The 18,816-nt window shown below is 37.2% G+C and overlaps 1 protein-coding gene across 1 annotated transcript in view; it reads left to right on the top strand.

Annotated features, from left to right (window-relative positions):
• Positions 1 to 18,816, top strand: part of pth2ra (parathyroid hormone 2 receptor a) — a 92,523-nt gene that overhangs the window by 1,745 nt on the left and 71,962 nt on the right. Inside the window, exons 2-3 of the mRNA XM_058786011.1 lie at positions 88 to 190; positions 18,165 to 18,269. Coding sequence (XP_058641994.1) covers positions 88 to 190; positions 18,165 to 18,269 — 208 coding nt within the window. The remainder of the gene's footprint in view (positions 1 to 87; positions 191 to 18,164; positions 18,270 to 18,816) is intronic.

Genomic DNA, 18,816 nt, shown 5'->3' with positions numbered 1-18,816 from the left:
TAGGATTCTTGCAAGGTGAGTAGGTGACTTCAGAATGGTAATGAAACGGATTATATGATGTGCTTAAGATTCTTCTCTTTTCCTCAGGCGTACGGGGAGACGAGACAGGATCAATCCGGGGAGAGACACACACACTTCGAGGACGGAGCTCTATGAAGAGAGGAGGACACAAGGTGGGAGAACACAGCAGGTAATTCAAACAGGGTAAGTATTTCTTAGATTCTCGGAAGGATATGGTCTTTTCTGATACAGGATACCAAGAGGTTGAGTCCACGTAGCAATGACGAGATCGGACGCTGAAGTGTGTGTGTGGTGATCCTTTATAGTGCTGGTGATTGGCATGGTGATCAGGTGCAGGTGAGTGTGATTAATACTCGGGGGATGTGGAACGATGTGATTGGTGGAGTGAAGGGCCTGACTGATCCGTGACAATATATATATATATATATATTATTAGAAAGAAACACCACAGATGCTAATCAGTGCTGAGCTTACATTTTATTTAGTATAGCGCCTTTAAAAGAGTACTTTGATGTCAATACAGAGTCTTTTCCCCTCATGTTTTATGGTGCCATACTTAATTGATGACCTTGCAGCAATACTTAAAAAAACATCTTAAACCAGCCTAAGATGGTTTACTGATCTTAAGTTAATCTTAAATCTGGCTATGGTGGTCTGAGGGCTGATTTTGGACTACTTTAAAATGGTCAGGCTAGAAGACAGCTGGCTGTCCATCTAACAAGGTGCTTGGCAAGGCTGGTTAAATGTTTGTGTTCTTTCAGCTGAGTAGAAAGTAAACAAGAAAATTGTGCTTATCATTTCATAGTGTCTTCAAACCTATAAACCTACTCTGTAAAAAAAAATTACGGTAAAAAACCGGCAGCTGTGGTTGCCGGAATTCTACCGCAAAAAATATGGTTACAACATTTGAGGTTTTACGGTTTTAACTTAAATTTACAGTTATATACCGTAATTTCATTAACTGATACAATGTTAATATACCAACCTATTGAAGTACTGAAATCTGTTTTGTACCTTTGAAATAAACTGATAACCACCAAATGCCGGTGGTGATGAGAAAGTCACATGATGAACCAAAGCCCATCACAAGCAGCTTTTAAATAATAACAGAAGGTGCAGTGTCGTTCACACAAGCATTAAACACCATCATGGTGAGACTCATTAAACTGAAATATGCAATAAACATTAATTTAACAACATTAGATGTAACATACAACCCTAATAAATATAACTGATAAGAAAAAACTAAGAAGAAACATAGTTATTTAAAAGAAAAAACATCAAATTCAAACAAAATTTGAAATGCAACGCAGGGAATTCTGGGAACGTCAGTTTACGTTTTTTCCCTGTAAATTTGACAGGAACTTACCGTTATCTATTTAACAGGTTTTTACTGTAACATTTTCACAGTTTTTTACTGTTAAAATCACGGTCATTTTTTTACAGTGTATCATGCTCCTCGATTCCATAGATTATTGAAAGATCTCTCATGTGATTAGAGCATGTCTCACCTCAAGACATTTAAAATGGCCTTAGCTTTGCTCCAGATACTGAAGAGCTTCTTGCGAAATGCGAAAACGGTGCTTTGTAGTGCTTTAAAGCCTTTTGGGTGTTATAAGTTTCATAAGTTACTTTTCTTTTGTCTCACTTTTAAGCTAAAATTAATGAGCCATGTCAAATAGCATTTCCTTTGGGAAAAATTCACAGTAAGTGATTTAAAAGTTAGCATGTATGTCTAGTTTGAAGTAAATGTGTTTGGGGGAATGGACTTCAATTTTTGGCATCCTAAAAGCTTTCCTTCCAACAGATAAAAAACATTTTCATTAGTAGCTACTCACCATAGAGCTTTTAAACAACCACATATGGAAACTCTAAATGACTGGACTACATTTTCCATTCTTTTTGTTAAGACAGGAAGGATCAAGGGCAGAAAGCATTTTTTGGCCCCATTAGCTTAAAGAGCATAATGATAAGGACTGGATGGAGTGCCTACAAAAGAACATCTCTACACCTTTGTTCTAGATCTGAAGACCACATATGATTATCATTATCACAGCTCTAAGCTAATTGAAGAAATACAACACCAATGCAAAACAACAAGCACAAAAGAGAGGAGAGAGAGATATGGCAGCTCCTCCACCAACAAACAACTTCTTGCTCATGTGATTAATGGATTGTTGCTACAGCAACTGAGGTAACGTAGCGTTGCTTGCAATTATCTTGCAGTCAGGAGGAAAGTTCGAAGCAAACTAGGTGTTTAAAGGACAGGACTTGTGTTATTGCTTAGAAAGCAGATGCATAATGAGGTTTAGAAGTTTTAAATTGCCTGTAGGACGTTCTTTTGTGACACTTCTGTCCGTTTCTTTGTTCTCAGTATGTTTACCATTCTAAGGGCTTCTGCTCTTGTGTCAGTGTATAGGAAGTGTGCTGTTCTATTAATATTAGAATAATATTAGCTTTTTTTTTCTCAGTTCATGTATAAACACATGAAGTTGCGTGTTAAATTACAGTGCAGCCGAAGCTTCTGCACAGTGATTGAGCTGTCCATTGGTGACACTGACAGTAATTGCTGTGTAAGCTTAACATTCCCCTGAGGTAATTGTTATAATTGCGATTAACATGTCATACAGATCTACGGTATACATTATCAAATGCATTTTTTAACATGAAAAAAGAAGAAGCTCGTCTCTGTTCAGTGGCTTGGAAAAAAGGTAAGGTACCTAAATAGGATAAAAGAGTAAGTGACTAGTCTCTGCTAACTGTGCCAGCTGTTAAAACGTTGCTATGGATGAATAAACAGAAAGTTTATATATATATATATATATATATATATATACATATACAGTATATATATATACACACACACACACACACACACACACACACACGCCTTTGAGGTCCGACGGTAAAGTGCCCTTGCGGTCCGGTGCCCCCAGTCTGCGATTTCTGCCAAGGGTAGAGGTGTTCGATATGACGATTTTTGATCGTGGACTATAAAAATGTCTCCACGATTTGCTTTTTTGAAGAAATATCGTAGTATCGTACTTCAGCGCGCATTCTATCAGCTGCAGTTCTGGCGCCGCCGTCTCTATACTGTACAACGCCACATACATTCACATCAGTGTTAACTCAGCGGTACAGTTACTCTCACGGGACACTGCACTTATTCGCAGTCACCAAAAGTACATTATCTGCATCTGCTTCAAAGACTTACTGGTTAAACGATTCACTCGTGTGCTGTTCTGACGAGCGCCTTTTCTGAGCACATACACCCAAAGCGCATGCTCTAAAAAGCCCGTCAAACAGCGCCTGATTACTGAACTAGGTTATGTTTTGTGCTAATACTGTCAAAACACACCAGGTTTATGTATAGACTCAGTTGGTTATGTCTAAAATGAAGGTAAACAGCTGAGAGAAACGCATGCGTGCCTGTATATTAGAAGCGTGCAGATCTTAAAGGGACAGTACTAAATATGCTGCCGACTGTAATTAAAGGGATAGTTCACCCTAAAATTGTAATTCTGTCATTATTTACTCACTCACATGTTGTCCCAAACCTGTATTAATTTCTTTCTTGTGCTGAACACAAAAGAAGATATTTTGAAGAATGTGGGTAACCAAACAGTTGCTGGTCCACATTGACTTTAACAGTAGGAAAAGAAAATACGATGGAAGTCACTGTAGACCAGCAGCTGTTTGGTTTTCCACATTCTTCAAAATAGCATTTATTTTCAGCAGAAGAAACTCGTTCAGGTTTAAAACAACTTTTGAGTGAGTAAATGAAGGTATAAAAATCAAACACTAGCCTATTTTAATTTTGGGGTGAATTATTCCTTTAATGTTAATAAAACACCAAACACAAAGAGAAAAATCACTCACTACTCTTGACTGAAAAACTTTAATACAGATGCTTTAATAGTAATCAATCTATACAGTGTTTTATTTTTATATTTGTTCATTATTGTAGACTACCTGAAAATAAAACACTGTTTATTTTATTTGTATATTATGTGTATTTGTAATGTTTATCTTTGCTCTCATTTTTTAATAACAAAGATAAAATAATGACAACGATTTTTATCTTCACCCACTTTGGCCTAAATATCCGCCATACTTTTTTATATTTTGTTACCTTGAAAGGCTTTGTATAATAGAAAATAGAAAATAGAAAATCCAACATGACAAAGAATTGTGATAGTATTGTGAATCGTGATATTTCTTAAAAAAAAAATTGTGGTATTTTTGCCATATCACCCACCCCTAGCTGAGGGGGACCAACCCATACAACCCCCTCCCCTCCTGCCCTCTGGAGGTCTGTGCACGCCACTGTATATATATATATATATATACACACACACACACACACACACACTGTTACATCCTCTGTCGTGTCTGTCATGTGTTCCCGCCTCTTGTTTCCATATTGCACCGTGACAGAAGACCAGACCTCAAAGTAAGCGGCGCCCCTTCACCACGTTTTGTTCTTAAGTCTTTTGGTTTTGGTTTGTTCCTGTCTGTCCCGCGGCATGGAAGTCGCCGCTCGTCCTTCCCGCTCTAGCCCACGGAAAGGCGTGGGAGTTCGGCGGGATCGCCGCGAGTCCGTTGGCCGCGAGCCCATCCGGTCTGCCGCCGTCCGCGGCTTTCTTCAGCCCGCCGTTCGCGGGGAGTTCATCGCCGCCGTCCGCGGCTTTCTTCAGCCCGCCGTTCGCGGGGAAATCGTCGCCGCCGTCCGCGGCTGTCCTCAGTCCTGTTCACGGGCGGCCGCTCGTGCACGCCGCCGACTACGGGGAAAGCCAACCCGAACGTCGGCGGCTCCCTCCCTTCACGCCGGCGTCCGCGGCTCACCCTAGCCCGCCTGGAAGCGCATATGGCTAGCCCGCCTGGGGTGTGGCAAGCCCGCCAGGAGTGCGTATGGCAAGCCCACCTGGAGCGGATATGGCAAGCCCGCCTGGAGTACAAGCCCGCCGGCCGGGGGTAGTAGAGCTCTGTGTGGAGTGGCTGGGCCGAGGGGACCGAGGCCACGGCCACGAAGACCATCTGCCACGGCCGCCTGAGCTCCCAGCCCTGCCATGGCCTCCGTCTGTCTGTTCTGCTCTGGAGGTCCCCGTCCTGTCCATGTTTGTCCTGAGGGGCCTCCAGAGTGCAGTTTAAACAAGCCAACCGAAAAATGTGAAAGAGCCCAATTCAGCAATTTCTTGCTCTTGTACCGACAACAAATTTGGGACCAAAAGTTATTCAGACACTTTGACCCGACCATGTTTTGCTTAAGTGTTTTTTCTTTAATTGCAAATGTGACCTTTTTACACCACAGACTGAACAAAATTAAGCATTGCTTGGTAATTGGTCAACAAAGTATTGATAATTGAGTAAATGAAGAGTTCAGATGCAAAAGTCTCTAAGTGCCATCTGAAATTTCCTTCAAAAATGAGCATTTTTTTATCAGGCTCCTATGTTTAGGTTCAGTAATTTTACTCTAATAGCTATGTATAGGTCCTTTTCTATGTAATTAAAGTGAAATAACTAAACACAAATATAGGAGCCTGATTAAAAATGCTAATTTTAGAAAAAGGATTCAGACGGCACTTAGAGGCTTTAGCATCTGAACTCTTCAAATATTGTCATACTAACAGTCATCTGAATTTTTGGTTAATTGTAATCCATTACATACCTTTCTATCAAAGTTATCTGACATTATCAAGATTAATTTGTTTTGACACAGTATAACTTGTGTCAGAACAGAGTTCTTGTCTCATGTTATTACCATTTTCTAAACCATAGCAAACAAACTGTGATTAATGTGAGAAAAGTTGAAGGTGTCTGAATGTTGGTTTGACTGTATCTTTCATTTTTACAGTTGAGACTACGCAGTGCTACTTTACATTTGACTACTCGGTTTCTGTATCTGAACACCTACAAACTTGAAAACTTAAACATTGTGCAAATAGCACAAATAAATAAATAGAACGAACATATAAATTAAACCATTTCAAACAGGGCCCACTGGTACAACCTGCACTGGGGCCCAGCTACGGTCCTGGTCCCTGGTATAGTCCATTATAAAGACATAGATTTAATATGGTGTTCATTGTGTTATAAACAAACTTACTTTATAACCACAGATACGTAAGTATTTAAATGTTGTTATGATTATTTATGAGATGATACTGTCAGGATTCTGGACTGTCTGTGTCGTGTTTTGCCCCTGTTTCTGTTCCTGTTTCTCCTTATTTGGTCATGTTCCTGTCCTCGTTTAGTTTGACTGTTAGTTGATTCCCCGCACCTGTCTGTCCCTCGTTATCCTGTGTTTTTTTTTTAGCTCCGGTCTGTTCAGTTAGTGTTGGTCGGGTCTACTCGTTATGTTTGTGTTTCCAGTGTGGATGTACCCTGTGTTTGGATTGTATTAAAGACTGTGTTTGTTATTCCTCATTTCCACCTTTCCTCGCCGACACAGAGTGTGACGGATACAACATATAAGGTTTTTTTTAATTTTTTTTTTTATAATGCACTATGCATTCATTATAATGCCTTAAGAATACGAATACCCTTATAATGTAATATAAATATGGCTTTCATAGAAAGTGTTACCAAATTGTGTTTAACTGTAGTTCTGGTAATCAACCTCAAACTCAAGCTGTTAACGATAAGATCACAAATCAGATCTTGAATATCAAAAAACTCAAGTTCAGGTTCATAGTTTCGGCAGAAAAGGAAATTTTATAAATGACTATATGATTTATATATATATATATATATATATATATATTATTTTTTTTTGAACAGACAAAATCTGCTGTTTGTGCATTTGTGGACCTTTATGCAAAATGTTGTGTATGAGGCACTGTAGTAAATACTTTGAAATATGTGCAAGATATATAATTAAACACAAGTTTCTGAAGGTGAAACAAAGATTTTCAAACAAAGATTATTAATATTTGACATTTATGAGAAAACCAAATATATTGATAACATGTTAAATTTAACTGTATTATACTAGTCTTTTTCATTATTATTTATTAGATTTTTTTTTTTTTTTTTTTGCATTCCAACCTGTTTAACTCTACTCCTTGAAATGTAAAATGTAACTATGTTACATTGTTGGTGACTGGTACCTCAAATCAAATTCAGTAGTTGAATTGGAAATTTCTGAATAGTGCACAACCCTGCTTGGCATAAACCAACTCATTCCTGACCCACATCTTTTAAAATGGTTGAATAACTAAAGGAAAGCTACAACTTTATTGGAGCAACAAACCACCATCATTTAGAGTACAATGAAGCAAATTGTTTTGTTTTTAATGCATTTCTGTCCACTGTCCAACCATGGGGAGAAATATTTTAGTTTTAATGTAGCAAGATTTGTTTTTGTTCAATATGAAAAGTATTGAAGTACCCTGAGAGAGACATTCACAGTTGATAGCAGCAAAGATGAAAGGACTGTAGGCAGAGTTCATGATCTCTTCAAAACCCAGTCCCCATAGCATGATTCCTTTGCCAAAGTCATATCTACAGGACAATTTCCTCGTTCCCCTCTCCTGCTTTTCACATCTTTTTGTCCTTTCCTGGCTAGCCACGAAAATATGGAAAATAATATCTTTCAGTAGGTGTGTCGGGGATGGGAAAAGAATCTTGAAGTCTTTGAAAAGTTGAGATGAGTCAGATAAAAGGAAGATTTCTTTCATCATAGCTGCTTGGATTGACACTTACTTGCTTTGCTGATCTGAAAGTAGACTGTCAATGGTGAAAACACCGACTGCATGAGAGAGGCAAAGATTTATTTTTGCACAGCATATTGGAACAATAAGCAAGAAGTAATAAACATCTCCATAAATGACCACTGCAATCCAGATGCATTGTAACATTTGATTGTATGTGTAAGTTTGTGTCAGACGTTGTCTCGCATAACCAAATGAAGTCTGGTCTAGATTTCAGCTGATTCTGGCCAAAAACTTCAACATGGACAGAGATTTGATAATTGGAGATCACCCAGTCATTGCACTGTTAGTTGCGAGTAGGCATTCCAACTCCTTACAGAAGTCTTTACATTATTAGTAGGTTGCCTAATTGGCAATAGCTTTTGAAACCTGATTATAAATTGCCTGATTCAGGTTTGTAACTTTATAAAATTTGTCATATATTTGTTTCCATATAAATTACAGCATATACACAATGAATAAATAAATAATAGTAAGATTAATGATTATCAATGCATGAATCAAACTCGCTCAGAATGCTTAACATTTTTTATGTTCTTCATGCATTTTATTATATCCTTGTCTGTGGGCCGAGCCAAATCATACAGAACAATAAAATGGCTCACAGTAACACTAATTCAGTTGTGGGGCAGTCTTGGCCTAATGGTTAGCGAGTTGGACTTATAACCCAAATGTCACGGGTTTGAGTCTCAGGTCCGGCAGGGATTGTAGGTGGGGGGAGTGAATGTCCAGCGCTCTCTCCACCCTCAATACCATGACTGAGGTGAGACCCTTGAGCAAGGCACTGAACCACTGCTCTGTGTGAGTTTGTTCACTTCTCACTGCTGTGTGTGTGCACTTGGATGGGTTAAGTGCAGAGCACAAATTCCAAGTATGGGACACCATACTTGGCCACACGTCACATCCTTTCCTTTCCTAATTCCTGTGTCTCTCTTACAGTCTGCTCTTCCCGTTGGTCATTGTTGCCAACTCTTTTTGAAAATGAATGACTTCTGGTTGCTTTGTCATTACAAATTTAATGACTACAAATCATTTTAGACGGAAAGTTTCTGTCTGTCAAGTTATTTTGTTTGTATGTGAATTTTACTGACAGGTAAATGAGAAATGGTTGACATCAGAATAATAGATTGACATAAACTTACAATTATCACATCAACTTGCTACTAAAAGTATAATTGTCTATTGAAGTCTATTATTTTTTTTTTCTTTTCAAAATTACTATTTGCATCAACCTTCCTCATGTACCTCCTCCATTATTGTTGCGGCATTGTTATTAAATAAAAAGACAGACAGTATTATCAGAGCAGAAGAAACATAAACATTGTCCTTTACGTACAGTATTTCACCGTAAGTCTTAATCAAATGTTAATGCTTCCACTCAGAGAAGCTTTGAGTTATTTTGAAGTTTCATTCTTTTTCTTTTGAATACAAATGAGCATAAATGTCAGCACAAATTATTCAATGGGGCCTAATGCGCATAGGAACTCGAGTGTTTACAAGAACTGCTTGGTTTAATAGACGCCACAAAGCTGTTTGGAGAAAGTGGAACAGCACTGACATTTGAGTGAGGCAACACTTGAGGTTCACCAATTATTGAGCAGGAGATTTCCAAAAATGCTTTGAAGAAATCAAGGAGGAAGCAACCTGAGTGCGTAATATATATTTAGAGGGCATATATAATTATACATAATTCAGTTCTACATTAGTGTTACAATTATCTAAATGTCACCTTATAAATAATTAAAGTTATTAAAACTTAACCATTATAAAATGACCTGTTTTGTATTTAAATGTATTTTGAAATTTTATTCCTCTTATGGCAAAGCTGAATTTCACTGTCTTCGGTGTCACATGAGTGTCACATTCAAAAATCATTCTAATCTGCTGATTTGGTGCACAAAAACAAAACAACAACAACAACATTTCTATTATTATCAGTGTTGAAAACAGTTGTGCTGCGTAGTATATGAGGAAACCGTGATACAAAAGAACATAATTTATTTGAAACTATCAAAATCCCTTTACTGTCACTTCTGATCAATTTAATGCATCCGTGCTGTCAAATAAAAGTATTCATTCCTTTAAAAAAATCTTTCTGACCTCAAAATTCTATTTGTTGCTTGTATTCTATACATATAGTATTACACATCACAACATCACAGTGTTGCTCTCTCTGTAGTCCATCAGCATAATAAGAGCTGAGTGTTCTAACACTTTTTTACTCTGCAAGATTAGGAACTTAATTTTTTTTCTTGCCAAACTTTGCAGACTTTCTTCTTGCATCTGCTTTGCTTAATTCAGCCAATTATGCCTTCTTTAAGGTTTTTTTCTATTTTCTTTTTTCCATCCAAGAATAATTTTCTTAGCTGGCGGCAAAAAGAAGAGTTTCATGGGACAAATAAACAATAATTCCTTCTAAAAGACTGTGTGAAAGAAAACAAATCCTACATAGGTTGCAGAAGTAGTGCAGGATAATGAACAGCACAAGCTATTTATGATTAAAATAACTCTTAAAAAAAAAAAAATACATTGCAGAGTGTGGCTGAGAATGCTCCCAGCCATATTTTATGGGAGAATGTCAAAATAGAAAAAACAAAGCTTGGTTAAAAGTGTAAGAACATGGACTTGAATCTGAATTTGGAGTATAGTTTTGCTTTGAATAGCATGAGGAATTGTGTTATGTGAACAGAATTGAAATGGTCTGTATGTCTAGGTAAGGTGCAAAACAACACAAAAGTTGTCATACACACTGTTCTGATCTTTTCTGGAATGAGAAATCAAATGCAAATGCATCACATACTGTTGAAAACATCTGACAAATAAGCAGAGAGCAGCAAAACTATCACGGAACAGATGTTATCTTACAGTATCTAAGCATCTATCATGAGAACATATTCACAAACATGACAGTGTGTAACCACAGAAGCTGTATTAGTTTTTTGCCATAGACAAATTATATAGTGCCATAGGCTGCAGAAAGAATTTTAATTGGTTTAGGTTAAGAATGATGAAACTAAATAAAAATGACTCCCTTCCCCCATTTTAGTTTTAGCAAATTGTAAGCCACCACAATTTTCCAACCTATTCTAACTGCCAAGGCGTCAAAAAGTGAAGCATGGTTAAAACTTTAACTTTAAAAACAGTGAAATACTGAAAATGACCCCGCTCCATTCATGCAGCAACATCTTATTCAAAAGATGAATCTGAACTTTATCATGACGAAATCAGTCACAAAACACTCACAAGAGTCAAGGGCATTTTACAATCAAAACTGATGTAACAATCCTTTAGGCAGCAATTTCTGAATGTATGCAGGATTTCAGTGTTACTGCGAATGGAGACAGAGATTGCTTTTGAGTTTGTTCCTCACACAAAGCAGTCGTTCGGCCTCTGAATAATTTAATTAATTGTCAAGGTTAGGTTTAGGGGTAGAGGTCAGTTTAGGTGCTCACAAATGTCTAGATAGTGTAATGTAAATAAAATTACTGTGGCTGTTTAAATTGAACATATGTCAAAATGAAAAAATTATACCCCACTACATAATTTTATGACAATAAATGTCCCATGCTTTTTCATGTGTATTGGCACCAAAGGTTTCCCTAACTTGTCTACATAGCGACACCTAGAGGCCTTTAGCGTCTTAATTACATTTACATTTATGCATTTAAGAGAGGCTTTCATCCAAAGCAATTTACCAAAGAGGAGGAACAAAACTAATTGTCAATATTCATAATACACAATGCCAGGATTATTAGACAGATAGATTAGAAGCAATCTAGAGAAGAGGATAAATGGAGGGGGAATGTGTGTGTGTATGTGTATTGATACAAGAATGTAGAATGGTTCAGTGCTTCCAGGAGAGGTGTGTATCCAGCTGCTTTTTGAAAGATGTGATGGCCTCAGCATTTTGGGTGGAGGTTGGCAGCTCATTCCACCAGAGTAGACAGAGAAGGTGAAGGATTTGAAGAGTGACTATTTGCCTCCTGGTAAAGGAACAAGAAGGCATCACTCATGTGAATAGTGAGGCTGAAAATGCTTGTGCTTCAATTTTTGACGTCTTGTGAGAGAAAATAGGTTGAATTTTCAGCACTTCTACTACAGCTGGACTGAAGCCTTTTAGAAGCAAAAGTCTTGTTGTTTGGGTGTGACTAATAGTAAACAGCACATGAGAGTTTCAGTGTAAGTAAATAATAAATGAGATCAAGCATTTACTAAAAACTTTGTTCTACTGAAGCACAGCAGCATGCTGCACTCTGGCCATTTCAGGTTTCACCAAGATTCATGTGTATTTGGCCTCAAATCCAGATGGTTATCAGCAGGGTTTAATCCTTAAACATTTTTCAGATAGTTAATTCAGTCTAAGTCTAATACATATTTAGATGAGTGATTCCTAAGGCATCCTTTGTTATCTTGTTCACTTGTATTTCTTTCTTCTTCTTTTTTTTTTTTTTTAATTCTTATTTAACCTTATTTTAGATTTCAGAATTTTCAGCAAACCAAAACCAAAAAACAACTTGGTGTGCTTTTCTAAAAATTCCTGAATCGTTTGGAAATTTTTTATAGTTTCCTTCAAGGGCCAAAAAATTAAATATAAACAATAAATAAATAAAAATCATAGATAGGTAAATAATTAAAAATGTAATTACTTAATGCATGCATGCACTTTTACTGTATTCAGATCTTGAAACATAATTTTACAGAGAACATTTAATCTAACATTTGTTTGCATTAATGATATACAACTTTTATAGGTGTTTGTCTGGAGCTTTGGGTTGAAATGAAATTTCTCTCTTAACCACAGGAGATCAGAGGAAAAGTGAACCAATAATTCTAACAAAGACAGAAAACTGGCCCTCATCATTGAAGGTTTTGGGTAAATTAGAAGTGTGTTTCTGCCACGGCTGAGAGTAACAGCAATCACATCTGGCGATGAAACACAATCAATCTGATCCATTGAGAATGACATGGAAACACTCCCCTGCAGTTTACCAATTAGCAGGGATTGCAGATTTGGACGCATCTAGCAGCTTTGTGCACTGCTGTGAAGACTTTTTCAACACTTTTGACATATCCGACAAATTAGGAATTTACACATACTTACATGGGTTTGCCAGCAAGATCAAATAGATTTTATTTATTTATTTTTTTTGAGTTGGAAAGAGATAATCAGTGTTCCCTGGAGCAAATGATTGCTTTTATAATTAGGACGTTATTTATTCACCTCATGTCTTTCCTCAAAACCTTTATGAATTACATTTTACTTTTGTGGTACACACACAAAAAAAGATATACTGTATATGGGAAAAATATCTCGTTTTTTTTTTTTTTGGTCTTTACAATGAAATTCAGTAGGGTCAGGTGTTGTTTTGCCGTTGACTTTCTTTATATGTACAAAAACAATTCTTTAACATTCCTGATTTTTATTTATTATTTTTTGTGTGTGTTCCACAGTAGATGGAAAAACATGCAGGTTTGGAAAGGCATAAGGGTGAGTAAATTATGACACAATTTTCATTTTAGGGTGAACTGTACCTTTAAGAGAGGTACATTTATTTTCAATACAGAGACCTTGTCTGTGATTGGCTCCATCATTGCTATTGTGTATTGATGCCAATAAAATGAGACTACATTAGCTGGGCATTTGATGGGGCTGCAGTATTCCTAAGCAAATAGTAATAAATAAGGCCTTCAAAAATATCTGTGTCACGGTGCACACAGCAGGGAGGAATGAGGAGACGAGGATAATTCAAAATACAGTATTTAATGAACTCAAAACAGACAGGGCAAGACAAGGCAAGGCTGGGACACACAAGGAACACTGGGGAGTAACGTGTAGACCAGACGAAAACTAAGAGAATATAATTTGATAAATATATAATAATAATAAACGAAGAGAAGTAAAAGCATCAGTCAAGTCAAGTCATTTTTATTTATATAGCGCTTTTAACAATACAGATTGTGTCAAAGCAACTTTCCTATATCAGAATAGGAAAATAGTGTCAATAATGTAAAATGACAAGATTAAACACTCAATTTTCAGTTAAAGGCATTTCATTATTGAATTCAGTGATGTCATCAGTCATGTGTGAATGTATGTGTATATGTGTATGTGTGAATATAACATCTAATCAATGTTTAAAATGTCAATCTGTCTGTGCCTCTAAACAGTCAAACTTGTTATTATAATTGTTTATGATAAATGCTTGTATTTTAATAATTATGGTCCTTAATGTATCTCATGTGTTAATTAATAATTATGATATTTCGTTTGGCTTGTTTACACCACAAATTGGTAGATTGTCCTTGTTTTGGTTTTAGGATGCTACATGCAATTTTTATTATTTTATTTATTATTTTTTAATATTACCAGTAGATATCTCAGTTGTTGTTGACTTAACGGTGGCCTGCTTGTTTCCAGTGGGTGTGTGTGTGTGCATATTAAAATACGGAGATTTCTCCTTTTTAAAAAATGTTAAATATTTATAAAATGACTACCTGGTCTTTCGACAAAAATATGTTTTTGTCGAAAAACATATTTTTTGTCCTCTTCTTAACGGTTTAATGAAAATGACCCTGTGAAAATATGGAATATGAACATTTACAATAAAAAAGACAGCTGCAAGGTTGCTGTGAAGACATGCACTAATGAGGTCTAGTCTGGTGCTGGGCATGTATGCTTCAGCTAGGAAGTGATAGGAAAAAACTACAGCATTAGAGAAAACAATTCAAGGAAATCCTCTTAATGTTGAACTCATTTCAAACTATGTGACATTTTCAAGCAGTTCAGATAACTCTGAGCCATTTTGAATCTGTTCTAAGTGGACCACCTATAAATTAGGGTATTTTGGTAAAAGCTGATTTGGTTGGGTAGAGACAGACATGACATATTTCCTACTTGAGATTTTTTTTAGACACAAATCTCTCTTAACGCTGCTGCCTTTACCAGCCAAACACACAATCTTCAACTTCTAAGACTCTTGAATAAGAAGTAGCAATGTGCCAGTTAATTGCTGCAGTGCTGCCAGTACAGGCTTGTACTGAAACTATTTGCACCTCAAACAGTGGGAGCTCAAAGTCTGAGTCCACTAGTGAAAATGTTTCCAGATTGTATTTTTCCTATTTAATAATTTTTTTTTTCTTTATAAATTACACTGAACAAAATTATAAACGCAACACTTTTGTTTTTTCCCCCATTTTTCATGAGCTGAACTCAAAGATCTAAGACTTTTTCTATGTACACAAAAGGCCTATTTCTCTCAAATATTGTTCACAAATCTGTCTAAATCTGTGTTAGTGAGCACTTCTCCTTTGCCGAGATAATCCATCCACCTGGGGGTTCCGAAAACCAGTCAGTACCACCATTTGCCTCACGCAGTGCAACACATCTCCTTCGCCTAGAGTTTATCAGGTTGTTGATTGTGGCCTGTGGAATGTTGGTCCACTCCTCTTCAATGGCTGTGCGAAGTTGCTGGATATTGGCAGGAACTGGAACACGCTGTTGCATATGCCGATCCAGAGCATCCCAAACATGCTCAATGAGTGACATGTCCGGTGAGTATGCTGGCCATGCAAGAACTGGGATGTTTTTAGCTTCCAGGAATTGTGTACAGATCCTTGCAACATGGGGCCGTGCATTATCATGCAACATGAGGTGATGGTTGTGGATGAATGGCACAACAATGGGCCTCAGGATCTCGTCACGGTATCTCTGTGCATTCAAAATGCCATCAATAAAATGCACCTGTGTTCGTTGTTGTCCATAACATACGCCTGAACATACCATAACCCCACCGCCACCATGGGCCACTCGATCCACAACGTTGACATCAGCAAACCACTCACCCACACGACGCCATACACTCTGTCTGCCATCTGCCCTGTACAGTGAAAACCAGAATTCATCAGTGAAGAGAACACCTCTCCAAAGTGCCAGACGCCATCGAATGTGAGCATTTGCCCCCTCAAGTCGGTTACGACGACGAACTGCAGTCAGGTCAAGACCCTGATGAGGACGACGAGCATGCAGATGAGCTTCCCTGAGACGGTTTCTGACAGTTTGTGCAGAAATTCTTTGGTTATGCAAACCGATTGTTGCAGCAGCTGTCCGGGTGGCTGGTCTCAGACGATCTTGGAGGTGAAGATGCTGGATGTGGAGGTCCTGGGCTGGTGTGGTTACACGTGCTCTGCGGTTGTGAGGCCGGTTGGATGTACTGCCAAATTCTCTGAAACGTCTTTGGAGACGGCTTGTGGTAGAGAAATGAACATTCAATTCACGGGCAACAGCTCTGGTGGACATTCCTGCAGTCAGCATGCCAATTGCACGCTCCCTCAAAACTTGCGACATCTGTGGCATTGTGCTGTGTGATAAAACTGCACATTTTAGAGTGGCCTTTTATTGTGGCCAGCCTAAGGCACACCTGTGCAATAATCATGCTGTCTAATCAGCATCCTGATATGCCACACCTGTGAGGTGGATGGATTATCTCGGCAAAGGAGAAGTGCTCACTAACACAGATTTAGACAGATTTGTGAACAATATTTGAGAGAAATAGGCCTTTTGTGTATATAGAAAAAGTCTTAGATCTTTGAGTTCAGCTCATGAAAAATGGGGGCAAAAACAAAAGTGTTGCGTTTATAATTTTGTTCAGTGTATCTTTTAGCAAAACAATTTAAGTAAAAGTTTAATTAGCATGATTTACAAATTTACACATTTTACTTTAGCATGTACTGGGAAGCATGAACTCTGACCTTTGTTTCAAAATGATTAAAACTTGTTTAGAATCTTTAAAAGTTTAGTTTATCAAAAGGTTTCTTCAGTTTAAATCTTAAAACGTTATTATAGATTTTAAATCCCAGAGTTTCAGCATTGACTTGGACTTTTACCCCACTGTTTTCAAATATTTGTACAAGTGACACCAACAGAAAAAGACAAATATACGAGCCATCTGAAAGTCTCTGTCTGCAGAAGAAAGGCTTGAACAGTCTCTTGTAGTAATTGCATCAGATGAGCTGCCTTTTATGAATTTTAAACAATGCACTGCGCTCTAACAACTCCTTTCTAGGTGGTGCATGTTTTGAAGCTCATTACTCCACTTGCACGGAAAGGAAATGCTTGTTCACTCAATTAGAAACAGAAGATGGTTATGAGATTGCTGTGGAATTTGAATTGAAGATATTTCTGTGCTAATTTGCATGTAAATCCTTTAGGTTTACGCAAAATTAATAAAGGTGAAATTGCAACAGTGGCACAAAGAAAATGAAAAGCAGACGGTGAATTTTTCAAGGTAGAAAATTCAGGCCTTGATAGATTCTTCTAAGATTACTTGTATATAAATGCAAAAACAATGAAAAAAAAAATACTATATTCAGCAAAAGCAAATACATTGTGTAAACAAAAGAGCAATAAATATGTAAATATTGTTCTTTGAGCAGCTTTTATTTACAAAATAAAAAAATAAAAAATGGACAGAGCATGGTCAGAAAGATGCTTAATTCTTCATAGTAGTGGACTGTGCATTTCTTGCTTACATATCAGTGGTGATGATTAATGATGATGTGATTAATATGAATATAGACATATGAATAAATACCAGGTGTATCAAATGTGTCTTTTGTGACTGATATAAAAGTTACAATCTCCACCTGAGACCCTGAGTAATTGCATCTGAGATTGTTATATTGAACTTGAATAAAGCTGATTTGTTCCCTGTCATCATCCATAATGTGGCTTTTATTTACATAACATCTCACAATAAGCTGTCTTTCATTAAATATTTTCAGCCACTTTTGGATCAAGTCAAAAAGAGAAAACCGAATGTGAGCTCAGTTTCTAAAACGGTTAAACGGTGGCCTGTCGCTTCCTCTTCAAAGAGACTGAATTCAACCAATAAGAGTTATGTTGAATCCCCAGGGCTGCTCTGAATATCTAGTGTGCTGTGTGAGAAAACGTGTTGGCGTTTTGCTCCACAGGATTCCTTTTTATAATGGTTAACCACACATTTTACTACACAGGGTTTCATTTCTAGACAGCATTATTAAATTCCTCTTATAATAGGCTATTTCACCTATATTTTATTGAAATGTAGAATTGTTGTAGTGAAATGAGTAAAAGATGCAGCTAAATAAGCAGTCAATTGGAAATTGGATTTGCTAGTTGGTGTTTCAGCACCATGGACAGGTCCACAGCTAAATCTTATATGCAGCTTCCTCAACACTAATGAGTCACTCATTTCGCTGAACCTCCCTATGGTTTGAACAATCGGATTCCAAAGCAGAATATACCACACATCTCATGTATAAAGCCAGCCGTTCCAAAGAAGTTTAGTAAGAGCCTTAACAGTAAAATATACTCGAATGTCTGAAGTATGTTCACTTAATGTAAATCATAACACAAGCTTGTTGATCACCATGCTGACCTTTTGTGCTCCCTAGAAAAGAAGAGCCTCATTCACTTTCATTGTGTGGAAAAGAGATGCAAAAATGAATGACGAACATCTAACATTTGCTTTTTGTTCCACGGAGGAAAGAAAATTACAGGTTTGGAATGTCTGATTTTTCGTTTTTGACAGAACTCTCCATTGTAATTGTTGCAGTATAAACTGGGTAATTAACAATATGATTTGAAATTGGAAGCCATAGTATTTTATTTATTAACATCAATTACAGAACACGAAGAATCATTTAACAACTTACAGAAAGTTAAAGACGTTATTTCTGTCTCAACTCTTTTGAAGACACGACGAGTGTGCGCTGTTTATTACTTCGTCCGTATTTCTGTGTTGAGAGATGAGCGGAAGGACAAATAGTTCCTGACCTATACAACTGTTTATTCATATGATTCATGTTTTCACTTTCGCGCTCTTGATACACATCCATTTTCGAGAAAAAAATAAATAAATAAAGGATGAACGCACTAGTTAAAACACTTAGTGTCGATATTATTGACGTGAGAAGGACCAATCATCGCGATAAACTCAATAGGCTACTATAGATATTTTGAGATCGATCCGCCCGTCGTTAGTGTGAGTGAGACGCTGGCTTTTTGTGACAGGAGGAGCGTCTCTCTTTCAAGCTCCTCATCTCA

Source organism: Onychostoma macrolepis, chromosome 09 (assembly GCF_012432095.1).
Source record: "Onychostoma macrolepis isolate SWU-2019 chromosome 09, ASM1243209v1, whole genome shotgun sequence".
In the NCBI taxonomy this organism is placed as follows: Eukaryota; Metazoa; Chordata; class Actinopteri; order Cypriniformes; family Cyprinidae; genus Onychostoma; species Onychostoma macrolepis.
Note: the sequence above shows the minus strand (reverse complement) of the source record. Positions and strands in the feature narration are given on the sequence as shown.